Source organism: Cebidichthys violaceus, unplaced genomic scaffold (assembly GCF_023349555.1).
Source record: "Cebidichthys violaceus isolate CVI_PGR_0920_01 unplaced genomic scaffold, fCebVio1.0.p SCAF_21, whole genome shotgun sequence".
NCBI lineage: Eukaryota > Metazoa > Chordata > Actinopteri > Perciformes > Stichaeidae > Cebidichthys > Cebidichthys violaceus.
Window position 1 is genome coordinate 7847851 of NW_027176384.1, and position 15144 is coordinate 7862994.

Consider the following 15144-nt stretch of genomic DNA (forward strand, 5'->3'; position numbering starts at 1 on the left):
CAATGACGCCCAAACCAGATACCCTCTCATCAAAAATACCTTGGTCTTATTTATGCTATAAGTGTTGGTGGAGTTTTGACCCGTGTACACTTTTCTCCATGAACCTTGGAAGTAGTGCCAGCAGTTGTGCCAGAAACCACTACTCTGCATAAGGCCAAATGGGATTTGTAGCATTAGCATTTCTGGGTCTGCAACATACTCTCCTGCCAGCTGGACTTGCCCCGAAAAGCTCTAAAGAGGGCCGCCCGAGGGAGGATCTTTATCAGATGCCTGAACTACCTTAACTGGCTTTTGGAAAGTAGGCAAACTTGTAAATTGAACTAATTCCATTTGACCCTAATTCATGAACAAGACCCCAATATACTTGGCCATAGTGCTGGGCAGTATACTTACAGTATACCAGTTATAATTTCATATATGATTTGTACTTTTCATTTACCGCTGTGAAGAGCATTGCAGCAGAAGGATTGTCGGCTGCATTGAGAGGGGATTAGTGTTAACTGTGTACCTTTCTCACTCATGGTTAGAAATTTGTAACACCACCATTAATAACCCACAACTAACCCTCTTTAACAGGTTAAAACCATAAACATTTTGTAAAAATAAAAAGTGTACATTTACAAATTTACAATGCTGAATGGTATGCTGGGAAACTAGCTAGCAGCATAATTCAATTCAATCTAATTTAGTTTTGTATAGCCCAAAATCACAAATTTGCCTCAGAGGGCTTAACAGTCTGTTAACAGCTGGCAAGTGCTCCGTCTGTACATCCAAGAACAGAAAAGAGAGATGGAGAATAGTGAAGCTGCACTAGAGTAACTTCTGTCCAACAAAGGAGATGTGTCTGTTGTTTGCACTTTTTGGTTTATAAAGATGTGTTGAAAATATGCCCAATTTGTTTTGACTGTAGCTGAAGTTATACCTTAAAAAAAATAAAGTTAATTTCTGTTCTTCCGAGAGGGCATTTAAATTCACTCAGAGCATTTTGCTAAGAGGCAAGCTTACAATACTGATTGTACTTGCAAGGATTTAACTGTTATAAGTAGCAGTGTGAAAATAGAAAGATGTGAACGTGTAACTGATCCAAATTAAGAGTTTCTTCAAACCTGACATTAAAATATATGAACACACTTTGGCACAATAATTCACTTTTGTTGTTGTATGGTGTGTTTTCATATTCTCCATATTGCATTGATATTATCAAAATATCGACAATATTTTATAATATAAAAAAAAATATATGTTTATGTATGGAAAAAAAAAAAGGAAAATGAAGTTCCATGTTCTGTTATCTATTATACAATTACTTTCCCTGATGTTTTAGGTGTTCTTGGTACCAGAACACCCTAGGTCAAAGATTGATGATTGATGATCATCATCATCATTTGTGGTCGTATCATCAGATCTGACGCCGTCTTGGACATTTAGGTGAAGAGAGGAGGAGAGCTGTCAACTGATTACCAACTGGTGGTGAGTTGGATCAAACCTCAAAAAGGGTAAGCAGGGCATGTCAGGGGATATTGCCAAGCCGTGCAAAGAGCACTTTGAGGAACTCAACATGTCTTCCATGGAGGTCCTTGTATAGCCAAAGTGAGAGCTTTGTCCATGTACTCGGAACTAAGTAAAACACATTTACAGTGGGGGTTGGCCTCTGCCAGGGTTGTCTATTGTCTATCTATCAATCCTGTTCCTGTTTCTGATTCGTTCTTAATCACGAGGGAGGTTAAAATTAAGCGTGAGATGGATGTTTGTTCCGGTGTTAGCAGTGATGCCGGTGTTGTACTGTTGTGGTGAAGATGGAGCTAAACCTGAAGACAAGGCTCTTTATCTACCAGTCCATCTACGTTCAGACCCTCACCTATGGTCATAAGCTTTGGGTAGCGACAGAAAGAATGAGATCACGGTTACAAGAGGCTGAAATGAGCTTATTGTAGAGGGTTATTAGACTCGGCCTTAGAGAAAGGTTAAGGAGTTCAGACATCTGGAGGGAACTTGGAGTAGAGCCGCTGATCCTTTGTGTCAGAAGGGGTCAGCTGAGGTGGTTGAGGCATGTGTTTAGGTTGTCTCCTGGATGCCTCCCTTTTAGAGTTTTTTTTTTGGGTGAGAGGCCCTGGGGTAGACCCAGAACACTCCGGAGGGATTATATATCTGGTCTGGTCTGAGAAAGCCTCAGGGTTCCCCAGGAAGAGCTGGAAAGCGTTGCTGGGGAGAGGGACAATTGGAATACTGTCCTAAGCCTGCCTGCTGTCACCGAGACCCTGGATAAGCGATAGAAAATGGATGGGCGAATAGATGAATGGTATTGTATGAATCATAATTTTGGTATCGTGACAACACTAGTCGCCTCACAAAGTGGCTAGCAACTACATAGAGTATGATCAATGTTAGCATATATTATCATCATGCAGATCTAGGCTCATTGTTATTCATGTTTAAGTGTAGTGGTCATATAGGCCCATCACACAAAGGTCAGATCAAATTCCTCCAGCAGCCGGTGTATGTGTCCACACTTCCTGGCAATTGTCCCTGAGCGAGACACTGATCCGTTGTCATCCATTACATTGACATAGATGCATCAGTTGCAATTGTGTTGGCCGATTCTGATTTTCATTTTAAGAACTATACTTGACAGCAAGGTTCCAGGCTAACTTTGTTTTTTTCCCACGGTCCTGAAAAATAATTTAAATGGGGATGAAGTCAGTGAAAACTGTCAAACTCTAAATGTCCTCTTTTTATTTTGTTGTTGTCATCTGTAGTGATTATTTGCATACAGACACATATTAGCACCGTAGCTGATCTAATAAAAAGACACCCTTCTCAAATTACACAGTTTTAAGTCTCTTTAAAAAATGTCAACATATTTGTCAGTTAATTTTCAAAATCCACATGAACTACTCTTCACATCTCATGATAACATATATTATCATGCAGGGCTAGGCTCATTGTTATTCATGCTTTGGAGTAGTGGTTATACAGGCCCATATCACAAAGGTCACAGATCAGATTCCTCCATCAGCAGCCACACTTTCTAACAAAATGTCCTTGAGCAGGACATTGAACTCCATTGTAAGTCTCTCTGGATAAGCACATCAGCTAAATGCCTCAAAAAAGAAATGTAAATTTCTCTGAAGCCTTCACATCAGATCGGATGGGTTGAGACCCCAGCCTGGCCCTCTGGGAAATTCATCTCACAGCCCTTCCCTTGTTCCACACTCTTCTCAGCATTAGCTATTAGGGCAGATCAGCATCAGCGAAGGTCAGGGTGAGATAATGGTGAGGGTTAAGGCTCTCTCTCAAGCAGGTTTCACCAGCCCTCCTCATTGAATTATGAATAGAAGAGAGATAGTGGAGGCCAGAGTCTCCTCCATCACATAACGGGCTGGACGAGGGCTCACAGAAGACCCCTTTAGAACTAATTATAATCAGAGATAAGAAGATGTGAAGTGGTGCTCTGTTCAGCTCTCCCTGGTTTGGTTTTGTTCCATTCTACAAAACATAACATAAAACCATTAACAAAGTTTTCCCCCTTTATCCTTTTCAGTTGCGTCAAGCAATAGAAATCATCGTATTCCTCTCTGACTGACAGTATCACATATATGTTCTTTACCATCTTGTTCTAACTCTTCATTGAAGCTGTGGGATGTTTACCCTGAGTTCAATATTAAAACACTGGCTGATTAAAAGGGGTATATTGGAACCTTTGGGATCACTACTAAAGTTTAAAAGAGTGCTGTGAGTTTAAACACAATGTGGTCTGTGAATGACCTTTTACTCTAATTTTCTTAAACTTACATTTACCCCTAGTCCCTGATTGAAAAAAATACAGAATCAATGAATTTGCATATAATTTTTGTTTCTCAAGTTAAAATGTCTCCTACCTCACTAATAAAATCTAAAAAAAGCTAGTATCATGGAATGACAACTGGAACCTGAACTACTGTAATGCTTCACTTGTTCTGCGTTTTGCTGGTATCAGGTTGTTGATATTCTGTTGGTTGGAGAGGGAAATGTCACAGCATAATACAAATTATGATAAACCAAGTGAAAATTGCATATGCCACTCACTGTTATTGCTCACTGTGGGATTAGCTGCAAGAAGATCTTAAGCAGGATGTGATTTGGTTTTGGAAATCCAACGTTCTCTCTCAAAGCAATCATGTTCTTTTCCTTTTAAATTCACGGCACTACACTGACTGGATTGAGATTCTGTTCAGGATAATAAGACACTTCATCACTTTACCCAGGAAAGGTTTTAGACCTTAAAGATTCCCACTGTAAACCCAGAGTGGGAAGAGTTATCCAATAAGGTTGTTTTGGGACTTTTTTGTCTTTTAGATGGTTGGGGTTTGTGGGAAAATAATTGCACTTATTTATCCATCAGTCTGTAGCTGTTTTTTTTTTTTGAGTTTTAATCATATCTGATATATTTTACAGTTGAACATTAACACTTTCACAGAGTCTATATATATAATGTAAATGACACTCCCATCTCATCCCACAGTGCTGAATATTTCTCTCTCTCTCTGCCAGGTTGAACATCCTGCTGGGCGGCATGACGCCTCTCTATTTCCACATCATCAACGTGTGTTTGCACTGCGCTGTAACCTGCCTGCTTCTGTACACCTGTAAACGCTTTGTGTTTGACGACTCACGTCTGGCATTTGTCACAGCTCTCCTCTTCGCTGTGCATCCCGTCCACACTGAGGCCGTGAGTACAAGACACACAAACTGTAGGAGTTCATGCAAGAGTTGAACCCTCAATGTTCCATCTTCACATCTGAAGCACAATACAAAGTTACTACCGAAAAACAAGTAAGAAAAAAAAAAAAAGAATAAGATGAGAAATGGTTTAGAATGTTTTAATCCACTTTGAAACCTTTCATATCCATTGCATTGAAATAGCTGCTATCAGAGCAGTCACCACCACTGCCCATTTAGCCAGCGCTAATACTTCACCCAGTAAGCTTCAAAGGAATTCTTCAACCAGAGATGCACTGATTCCAATTTTCATTCTAAGAACTATACTTTACAGCAAGGCTCCTGACTAACTTTTATTTTACCACCATACTGAAAAACTATTTCAACCGTCCTGAAGTAAGTGTAAACTGTCTACTAATTTAATATCAGACACTGTTCTCTTTTTTTAAACTTTCCAAATATATTGGCAAAATGTTTATCAGTTACTTTTAGAAATTCACATGAACCACTCTTAGTATCGGCTTAAATTGGATCCATCCATTTAAAAGGAAAAACCTGTTATTTCCTTGTTCCAAAACAGTGGTGAAGAACACCAGGAGCAAATGCCAGGACTTGAGTTTTCATTAAAACTAGGGATGTCCATTTTTTCCTTCAATCCGAGTCATTTAATATCGAGTCTCTGCAGAAGCTGAGTTCCGATTTGATACTTCTATTTTCCTAGACAATACAGCTATTATCCTAGATTATTCAGACCTTAAAGTTATTAATATCAACCTACATGCTTTGAATTGAATAGCTCTGCATTATATCATTCAAGCTGTTTCTTTTGTTTTCCTCCAAAATAACAAAGTATACGATACAATGCAATGGCCTTGTCAGTGTCTCCAGGGAATTCCTCTCTCCGTATCAAAGTGTCCTACAGTGTTATTGCTTTGTTGTAGCCATTGCCTGAGTTACCTGATTGAACTGCCTGGGGTGAAACACCATGCACCGGAGATGAGATCAAAAAACAAGAGACTCTCACACTGAGCTGCAAGGAAAGTTAGGAAGATTATGTGAATAATATAAATAAACGGTCTCATACAGCGTTTTGCTGTCTTTTAGAGTGAGTGATGTTTTTCTGCAGGCGGAACTCAGACCCCGCTCTTACACACACACACACACACACACACACACACACACACACACACACACACACACACACACACACACACACACACACACACACAACTGTAGCTGCAACTCAGTCATAAACAGTTTGCACCCCCCATCAAGCTGCTGAAAATTCTACTGATTTTACTGATACACTTTATACTCTGCACAAACTTTATTTTATTATTTCTTTAGTAAAGTTTTTATTCCTTTTGTATATTTTTATTTGTAGTAACGTATTTTTATTCCTTTTGTGTATTTTTATCCTGTTTATTGTTGCTGTTGTTCATTGCTGCTGGCTGGCTGAAGGCTGCCAAACGAAATTCCGACAATAAAAAGCTCTTTATCTTTCTATCTTTAAAGGTTAAAGGCTCATTCTGTCTCAGTCCTTGGTCATGTGTCATGTTCTGCAGAGACTCTGCTATGACGATGTGTCTTTGGGCAAGACACTTAACCAAATTGCTCCCAAAGACCTGATGATGGTCTGATATGCACTACAATCATTCACTGGTTTTAAATTTCAAACAAGTGGTGGATAAGTCTTCTTCAGGAGACTTTTTAACAGAGAAGACAGGTGTGCCTCAAGGGGAGTCCGGACATCGCACAACTACTCCTTCCTTCAATAAGGATTCAAAAACAGGAGTAATTCCATATATGGCTTCTTGTTTATATTGACCTTTACAGTTACCTATGAGGCAGGTGTGTTTTTGATTAATCTCACATTGTTTTTGTGTTGTGCCCACAATTTGAGTGGAACTTCTTTTAATCATGGGTCATCAATAGCTAAGTGCCCGTCCGCTGGTAGATAGTGACGCTTTTCTCTTTACCTCGCAATCAGATACGCTGCATGTTTCCCTAAGCAGGTAAAGGGTTTGTAGAACATTTGCAGGATGGGTGAGAATGTGACCATTTCTCCCTGTTCAGGTGCTGGTGGTCAATCATCATCATTAGAATGATGATGATGCCCCACATCTCGCCACTCCCTATGAGGGCAAGTAAATGTAAATTTCCGCAAGCACCCATATTGCTTTTGCAAGCGCTTTCACATCACTCCTTGCAGAATATCTCTGCAAAATTAACCACTGGGACGTGGTGGAGTAAAAAGTACAATATTTACCTCTGAGATGTAGTACAATAAAAAGTACAATATTTACCTCTGAGATGTAGTGGAGTCAATGGTGGACCGTGTGTTTTATACCTGGGCCTTCAGTGCTGTCCTACTACAGTTGAACCACCTCCTAATAACCTCATTATGACGCCACAGCTACGGTTATTATTTGTTTAGTGCAAAAACCTGATATTCACATAACACTGCAGCGCTAAAACACGTATTCATCCACACACTGAAGAGCACGAATCATTCAAATATGATTCACATCAGAGGGAACAATATTAACCATATCATAAAAACGACACCATAGACAAATGAACACAGTAGTAACGCTACTGAAGATGTAAAAACACAAAAGCACTTCACTTACTAAAGCTGCTGTTCACTTAAAGACAAAGTTCATCCTCCTTTCTTTGTTAATAAAGAGTTTAATGATGTGGTTGTACAGAACATTGGTGCGGTTCAGTTCCAGCCAGAGGTCCTCCTGAGAACGTGTTCGTTGAGTTGTAGATCCACTCGGGTCTCAGCAAAGTTTTCAAAAGCACTGTAGCTTGTAAGTGTCCTGTTGTGATATGGTGTCTTATTGCTGCCTTGGTTAGCCAACTCAGGTTAGCGTAGCGTAGCTCCAAAGAGCTCCAAACACCAAGACCCTCAGTTGCAAATAAAATGCATTCTTAGCCATAAAATGTGCAACGCTTCTCCAACGCTGTCAGCCAGGAATACAGTTTGTACCAATCCTTTTCCTGGCTGGGTCAGGGCTGCTAGTTGTGGGGTTGGCCGACCCTTTCTTATGATGTCCAGCTTTTCTGGAAATGTCCTTCTCTAGAAAGGCGTTGCCAGTAACTCCCAAATCCATTTCTCCTCCTTCAGCCATTGAGTGTTAAAAAACAAAGCTAGGTAAAACAAACTCTTACTACTACAAAATTCTGCTAGCTAGTTTCACAGTAGTCAGACTAGCCCACTGACCAATCAAGCTGCACGTTAATGCTGATGTACTCGGCTAGGCCAGCTAGAAGCTCTGACATGTCAAAGAATACGGCCAACATGTCAAACTAAAAATCTGATTGGTTGAAGACGATGACAATCAACAATATCGCCCATTTAAACCCATTTACTTAAACTGCAAATGGATTCACTGAGGTTTAGGTGATCCATCCCCTTTTCTCTTTTTATTCTGTGGTTTTCCTTGATCATGACATCTGACTTCCACATTACAAATACTGTGAGCTCCCACTTTTCCTCCCACAAACGTTTATCAGACATTGTTAAATGAATTACTCAGAGTAGTTACAACATTCAGTACTGTTTTGACGTCATTGAGTTATTATATTCATCAGACATCAATAACTCAAGTTACACTTGACTTTTCTTGAAACAAATATTGTGCTCTAAAAACGTTTTTATCCCCTCGGGATGCTGTACTGAGAAGTCTGTCATCTCCTCTCAACAGGTGGCCCTCTTCTTCTTACTGGGGTCAGTTTTCCTCGCCCAGAGAGAGGTATGGCCGTTGTTCCAGAGAAGCAGTATAAGGGAAAACTCAGAAAGATATCCTGGACGAGCCCCTGAAACTGTGGTTGCAACTTTAACTGATAAAATCCGGTTGGCACCACTGTCCTGGGTCAATAACAGAGCTAACAGCAGAGCAACATTTGGAACAACTAACTAAATCAGACACATAATAATTAATATAATATATATTAATTCCCACGCATGCTGCTCAGAGTAATCATAGTAGAGTTTTTGGTCCAATTGTCCAAAAATCCTTTTCATTTTATTTATTTCTTGATAGGCTTACATTTTCCATTTCAGACAAGTAAGTCTGGCTATTGAGCAGGTAAAACATCGCAGCTATTTGGCACAAGGGCAAGGGGCTAAAAAAAGCTCAATGTCATGCCGGGTTACACCAGATAATCCACAGACCTTGTGAGCAGTAATGTAGGATCAATCGAACTACATCCGCAACCGTCTAGCAGCTAGCAACAGCAATGTAGCATTTAAAAGACTATTTTTTTATAGGAATCTGGCACAGTGCTCCCTCCACATAAAGCACTGGGGCCACATTACATCACTTCCACCAAACTTATCTTCAGCTGTCTCTCCTCTGCTACACTCCCTGTGTCTGTGGATTGGCTGCCCAGCAGTCCGTGCAACACGAGTGCAGAGGATGCTCATGATTGTGTGAACTTTTAGCTGCAGCGCTCATAATTCTGCAGGGGAGGAATGAATATGAGGCAAACACTGCTTGCAACGTATATTATATATACTTAATGATTTAAGATAAAATTGTCTTTATTTTTCTATTTACAACGCAACCCAGTGCCAAAAGGGGAAGCAGAGTGAGCGGCAGAATTTTTGCTCCGGTTGATTCAGAATATCTTCAGAGCCTAAACACAGACGATATTCCCTCAGGGCCTGCTGGTTTTGTCCCAGTTGAGTAGAATGTGCTGCTGCTTCTTATCAGGAAATCATGAGCGCCGCATTAAAAAAAAAAATACCTCCTTAACTACCTCTCGGCCAAACTGCACATATTTATCAGTGCCATCTTTGTCTTTCTAAAATCAGTCTCACACCTGCTTGGATACTCAAGTACAGCACTTGAGTAAATGTATTTAGTTACACTCCTCCATTTATTTCTTCCCAACCAAAACTTGATGAGTTAATATTAGTCCATTTTATTCTCAGTGCATGGCTGCAACCCCAGTGTCTGCATTGTACCATATTGAATTTTGTGTGCATTTATGCCCACTTCCAGGCTCTGTGCTTAAACAAACTCCTCGGGAGGTTACCTAATTCTAGGCTGTGCTCATTCAATCACACAATACAGTAATTAATGCTGATCTCCAGATCGCATATTTGAAGGAATATTGAATGATAACAATTGACGGCTGATGAATCGGGGCATTTTTACCAAAGGACAACGTTTCCCTTTACTTTACTCCAAAGGACCCCAACCCTTGCAACTCAAAAGACCTTGCAGTGTTCAATATAAATGCAAAGGACTGTGTAAAGAAATGGGAATCTGTCCTATAACCATCACGCTTAAGTGAAACGAAAAGAAGAAGACTCCAAAGGTGGTGAGTTGAGTTGTGAAAATTGTGCTTAGCTTATTATTTATCTCTCTTGCTCCAACAGGTGATGTTAACAAAAGGCTCAGTTCACTACACAAGCACTGTTGAAAAATTGGAATGGGGATGAGCTCCATGGAAAGGGCAGGAGATAAATAGAGCAGAGGAGTACATGCAGCATGGAGAAAGAGTTGAGCGAAGAGGGAGAAAAAATGGTGTAAGAGGACGCTGAAAGGAAACGAGAGACAAGTGGAGCGGGAGGAAGGGAGCAAGCGAGGGAGAGACGAATGGAGAGCTGCAGGGGTTGTAGCAGGACAGGTCTCCTTCCAGGGCGCTCCTATGACTCCTGTACAGAGAGATGCCTAGACACAAAGAGGAGAGAGGAGGGCAAAGGGAAGGTTCAGAGGAGAGGGAGCGAGAGCAGTGAGGAAAGCAAGACGACAAGACAGAAAAGAAAGAGAGCAGAAAGCGTGACGGAGTCAGATATGAGGTCTCTAAGTCTCCAGGCTGGTGAAGGAGAGAATTTGATTTCCCTGCTCGTCTCCCAGCATGCCAGTCAAACTGCCAGAAGAGGCAGAAACACTTGGGACTGAATATGACTGGGAGGGAGAGCTGGCGACTGGCTCAAGATTCAGTTGAGCTCTCTAATCAGTTTTTGTGACGATATATGTATACAGTACATCCATGCAAATCTACACAAAGAAGGGTGTTATGGACATCACAACACTCAACAAGGTGTCATGTAGCTTTGACAGTCAAAGAAGCTGACTTTCTAGTGAAACAGAAAAAGCTAAATTGCATTGAAGTGTAAAAGAAACCAGGCAAACATATCTGGCACCCACAATCCTTTAATATGCTGCCCAGAGAAGCATGTTCCCACCTTGAGCAGGAACACTTCTACTCCATGTTGACCAGCACCGATTAGCCTATTCATCTATTAGTTTATCGACAGCAAATCAATCTGCAAATATTTATCGAGTAATTGTTGGCTCCGGCCTCCTAAATGGAAAATGTTGCAAGTTCTCCTTGTCTTAACATTATAGTAAAATAATTAACCTTGGTATCTCTGGGGACTGTACCTTGGGCTCTAAGTAAATGTAAAAGGGACTTTTCATGAAAATCGAAAGATGAATCAAATCTGAAAAGTTATTTGGAGTCCTAACTCATTATTTAAGCTAAGATGAGCAGCATACTATACAATTTACCTGACATATTCACATAAGCAGGCAATAATCAGAGAAATCGCCAATAGCCGATGTGGATGGTGGGCCAAAGGCTCCCAATCGCTTTAGATTTCATAGTGATATAAAGTAGCTGGTTTTTTTACATACAAACATACATTACTTTTTTTCTGACAATTGTTTCTGTTTGTTGGCAACTTCAAGTCGATCATAGTTTTATGAAAACTAAACTTATGTTTAATAAACTGATGAGGAAAACGCTTGGCACTAATGTATACAAAAGCAAACCACAGTGGGCCTATATAGATTTCAGATGTCTTGCAGCTGTTTATGTAACAATTCTAGAAGAGTTGTAGACTTTAATAAAACATATAATTTCAAGTTTTTGTAATAGTTTGTGATTTGTGTTTTTAAAGGTTATACCATCGACCTAACTTCCATTGTTTTATCTTCTTCTGTAGAATGGCATTGTAGAGTTGAGTGTCATTTGTAGCACTATCAAAAGATCATACATTTTGGAGGGACAAAAGTTAGCATTTAACTAATTAACCAAGGGGTTGCAACTTCATTTCAACCTAAAATCTAAGCCGTACTTTCAACAATAGGCATTCAGTATGTTACTGAAACTCATCTAGAGCCTCCTCACTGTGCAGCACAGCTAACTATGAATCATACTCACAACTATGTGAATTACATTTGTATTCACATTCTTTTAAATGGCTGCATTATATTTACTTTCTGCATCTTTCTATCTATCTATCTACCTACCTGTCTGTCTGTCTGTCTGTCTGTCATATAGATAGATAGTTACTTTATTGCATATAGATAGATAGTTACTTTATTAATTCCGCAAGGGGACATTTTTTTGGTACAGGTGAAAATAAGAGTAGAAAATCTTAAATATCAAATGCACAATATATACAATGAAACAGAATAATATTAAAGAACTAACTAAACAGTAGTGCAAAGATTTAACCAAACAACAGTGTAACGGTGTTCTAGTTGTGTGAATGATTTGGCCAGAGGTGATTTATTATAGAGTGTTATTGCAGTGGACAGGAATGATCTCCTGTATCTGTCTTTGTGACAGCGGAGCTGGATCAGTCTGTCCCTGCAGTAGGTGGTGGAGAGGGGGGTCCGGGTTATCCAATATAGATAATAGTTTCTTCAGTTTCTCCACCACCTTTTCCAGATTGTCCAGTTTGTAGCCAATGATGGAGCCGGCCTGAACAAGAGCTTCATAGTTTTAGTCTCTTAATCTAGAGTTTTGAGTCTCAAATTTCATTGAACATCTTTTATTGAATTCGGGATCCAAACTTCACTGAATCAGTGAGCCGCATGGTGATAAATCTTCCGTATGGTAGTGGGAATTTCTTCGGAAGTTATGTGAATTTTCTTCCTTAGTAGGGCATGGAAATTATCCTTCTCTTCCTCGGAATGGAAGGAATCTTCCTTCTGCAGGTTGGTTGTCAGAGTACGGGGCAAGTTATCCTTTTTCTCCTTCGATATCCAAAAACAGACAGTCTGTTGTTCATCCAGCGAAGTTAAGACTATCACCTAGGGTTTTTGTTAAAAGCATCAACGTTGTTATACCTCCTTTCATCCAAATCGAGTCGGACGGGACAACATAGAGCTGTAGGTAGTGCTGATACTTATAGCCTCGGTGACGTCATGGCCGTATCACAGGAATCCTCCGTGGTGCCCATGGCCCTGGTCCAATAAGACCCCAGTGTTGGGTTTGGACCAAAAATCCCACAGGTGAGATTTAACGTCTGGTGGGACTTGGTGTGATTTTAACTCAAATCAGGCTGTTGAACTCCCATGTAGGCCCAATTCCTTTGTTCCAACCATATGGTGAAGTCCCAAAAAATGTGTATAACAGTACAGTAGTACATGAGTAAATGCATTCCAACCCAAGGCGACTGTGGCTCAGTGGTAGAGCAGGGTCGCCCTTCAATCAGCCCTTCAATCAGAGGATCTGTGATTCGATCCATGGCTCCGCTAGTCCATGTCCATGTGTCCTTGGGCAAGACACTTAACCCCAAATTGTTCCCGTAGGCTTTTCCTTCGGTGGTTGAATGTTGTATGAATGTTAGATAGTTCTGATGGGCAGTTGGCACCTTGCATGGTAACCCCTGCCATCAGTGTATGAATGGGTGTGAATGGGTGAATGATGACATGTAGTGTTAAAGTCCTTTGAGTGTTCAGAAGACTAGAAAAGCCCTATACAAGTACAGTCCATTTGTCATCTACCATGTGACCAGGTAGAATCAGTGGCAGAACTAGTAGCAGGATTCAAAGGTCTTTATACTTGTAGCATATTAGGACCCATGTGAAAAAAGGTGCTTCTTCAGGTTCTTGCTTCTCAGGTTGAATGGATGTCCTTTCAGCATGTTAGGATGTTTCAGCTCACACTGGGCCTTCAAGACTGCAGATGGACAGAACTGCTCACTAACTTGATCATTCGAATTAGAATGAATGAAACAATTACACATCTGATTACAATCTTGTTATCATGGCATGTGAGGTAAACAAACACTACAACAGACATGCCTATGTAGATATGTGTACCTATATGCATTGTGATGTATGGTTAAGATTAAACTCAACATATCAGCACAAATTAGTGTCCTGGGTGAGAGGAAAGAAGGGAAGGGCATCGCTCCCCTCTCTTGGAACAGACCTGATGGTCGTCTGTGAGCTTCCGTTGAAGGAAAAATTGCACACAGAACACTCAACATCCAATTTATAAGAGTTGCTTATCATTAACAATATTTTAGGGTTAAAGATTCTTTATCATCATCGTTATCATATTTCAATATTGTTCATCTTTCCGTCATCGTCTGCAACACTATGGCTATACACTCTGAACGTCAGGTCACAAATGGTCAGTGCATTGGAAAGAAGTGATGGAGTGATCAGAATGTTGACAATGGAGGATGAGAGGAAAGAAAAGAGAGGGAAGGGTCACACAGACAAAAGAGGAAGAGGAGGAATGATTGAGTGAAGGAGAAGAAAGTCTGTCCCAAACATCACACCTGGCACCAGAGACCTTTGCTGTCATTGTGTATGTGTAGTATCTAAATTGACAGAGTGATTCTGACAGCTCTTTCTCAGCTTTGAGAGCAACATGTAGCTATTCTCATTATGTGGAGAGAGAGAGAGAGAGAGAGAGAGAGAGAGAGAGAGAGAGAGAGAGAGAGAGAGAGAGAGAGAGAGAGAGAGAGAGAGAGAGAGAGAGAGAGAGAGAGAGAGAGAGAGAGAGAGAGAGAGAGAGAGAGACTATCCTGACTCCTCCTTTCATCTTGAACCTCTCTACCTCTCATTTGATCACTCCTCATCTCTCACTTCCTGCTCTGTTCTCTTCCCTTTCATATCCGACTCGACGTATTTGTGGGTGACCAAGCAATGTGTTTTTAGTGCAGGCTCGCACGCTCAACTTAACACTCAGAAACCAACAACTTCCTGATGTAAATCATCTCCTTTCATCTCACAGCTTCCAGCAGGTTTAAGACACTGGTGTGTGTGTGTGTGTGTGTGTTAGAGAGACACTTTTCCTGATCGACAGACACACAGGTTCTGTATGTTTTGCAAAATTCCACATACAACGCAGCGAACACCAAAGTCAAAGCTCAAAACCAGCGTGTGTACATAGTTGTAAGTGTGTGTGTGTGTGTGTGTGTGTGTGTGTGTGTGTGTGTGTGTGTGTAAGTGTGTGTAAGTGTTAAACCCACATCTTCCAGAAGCCTGCAGCTGCCTCCAATAGAAGTCCCTTGGAGACACACCCTTCCTCTGTAATACTAAGGGACATTTGGCTTTGATCGGGCCTTTAAAGGAATCATCTCTGAGAATACTTGAAAGTCTACTGGAGAAGTGCTTTGGATTTATAACTCTTTTTGTTATTTGGTGGTTACATTTCCCTTTTCTTGTGAATAAC

The 15144-nt window shown here is 40.6% G+C and overlaps 1 protein-coding gene across 2 annotated transcripts in view; it reads left to right on the plus strand.

Annotated features, from left to right (window-relative positions):
- The window catches only part of tmtc1 (transmembrane O-mannosyltransferase targeting cadherins 1), an 84132-nt gene that overhangs the window by 10028 nt on the left and 58960 nt on the right, over nucleotides 1–15144 (plus strand). For both annotated transcript variants that reach the window (XM_068717137.1, XM_068717138.1), the window contains exon 2: nucleotides 4531–4708. In XM_068717137.1, coding sequence (XP_068573238.1) covers nucleotides 4531–4708 — 178 coding nt within the window. The remainder of the gene's footprint in view (nucleotides 1–4530; nucleotides 4709–15144) is intronic.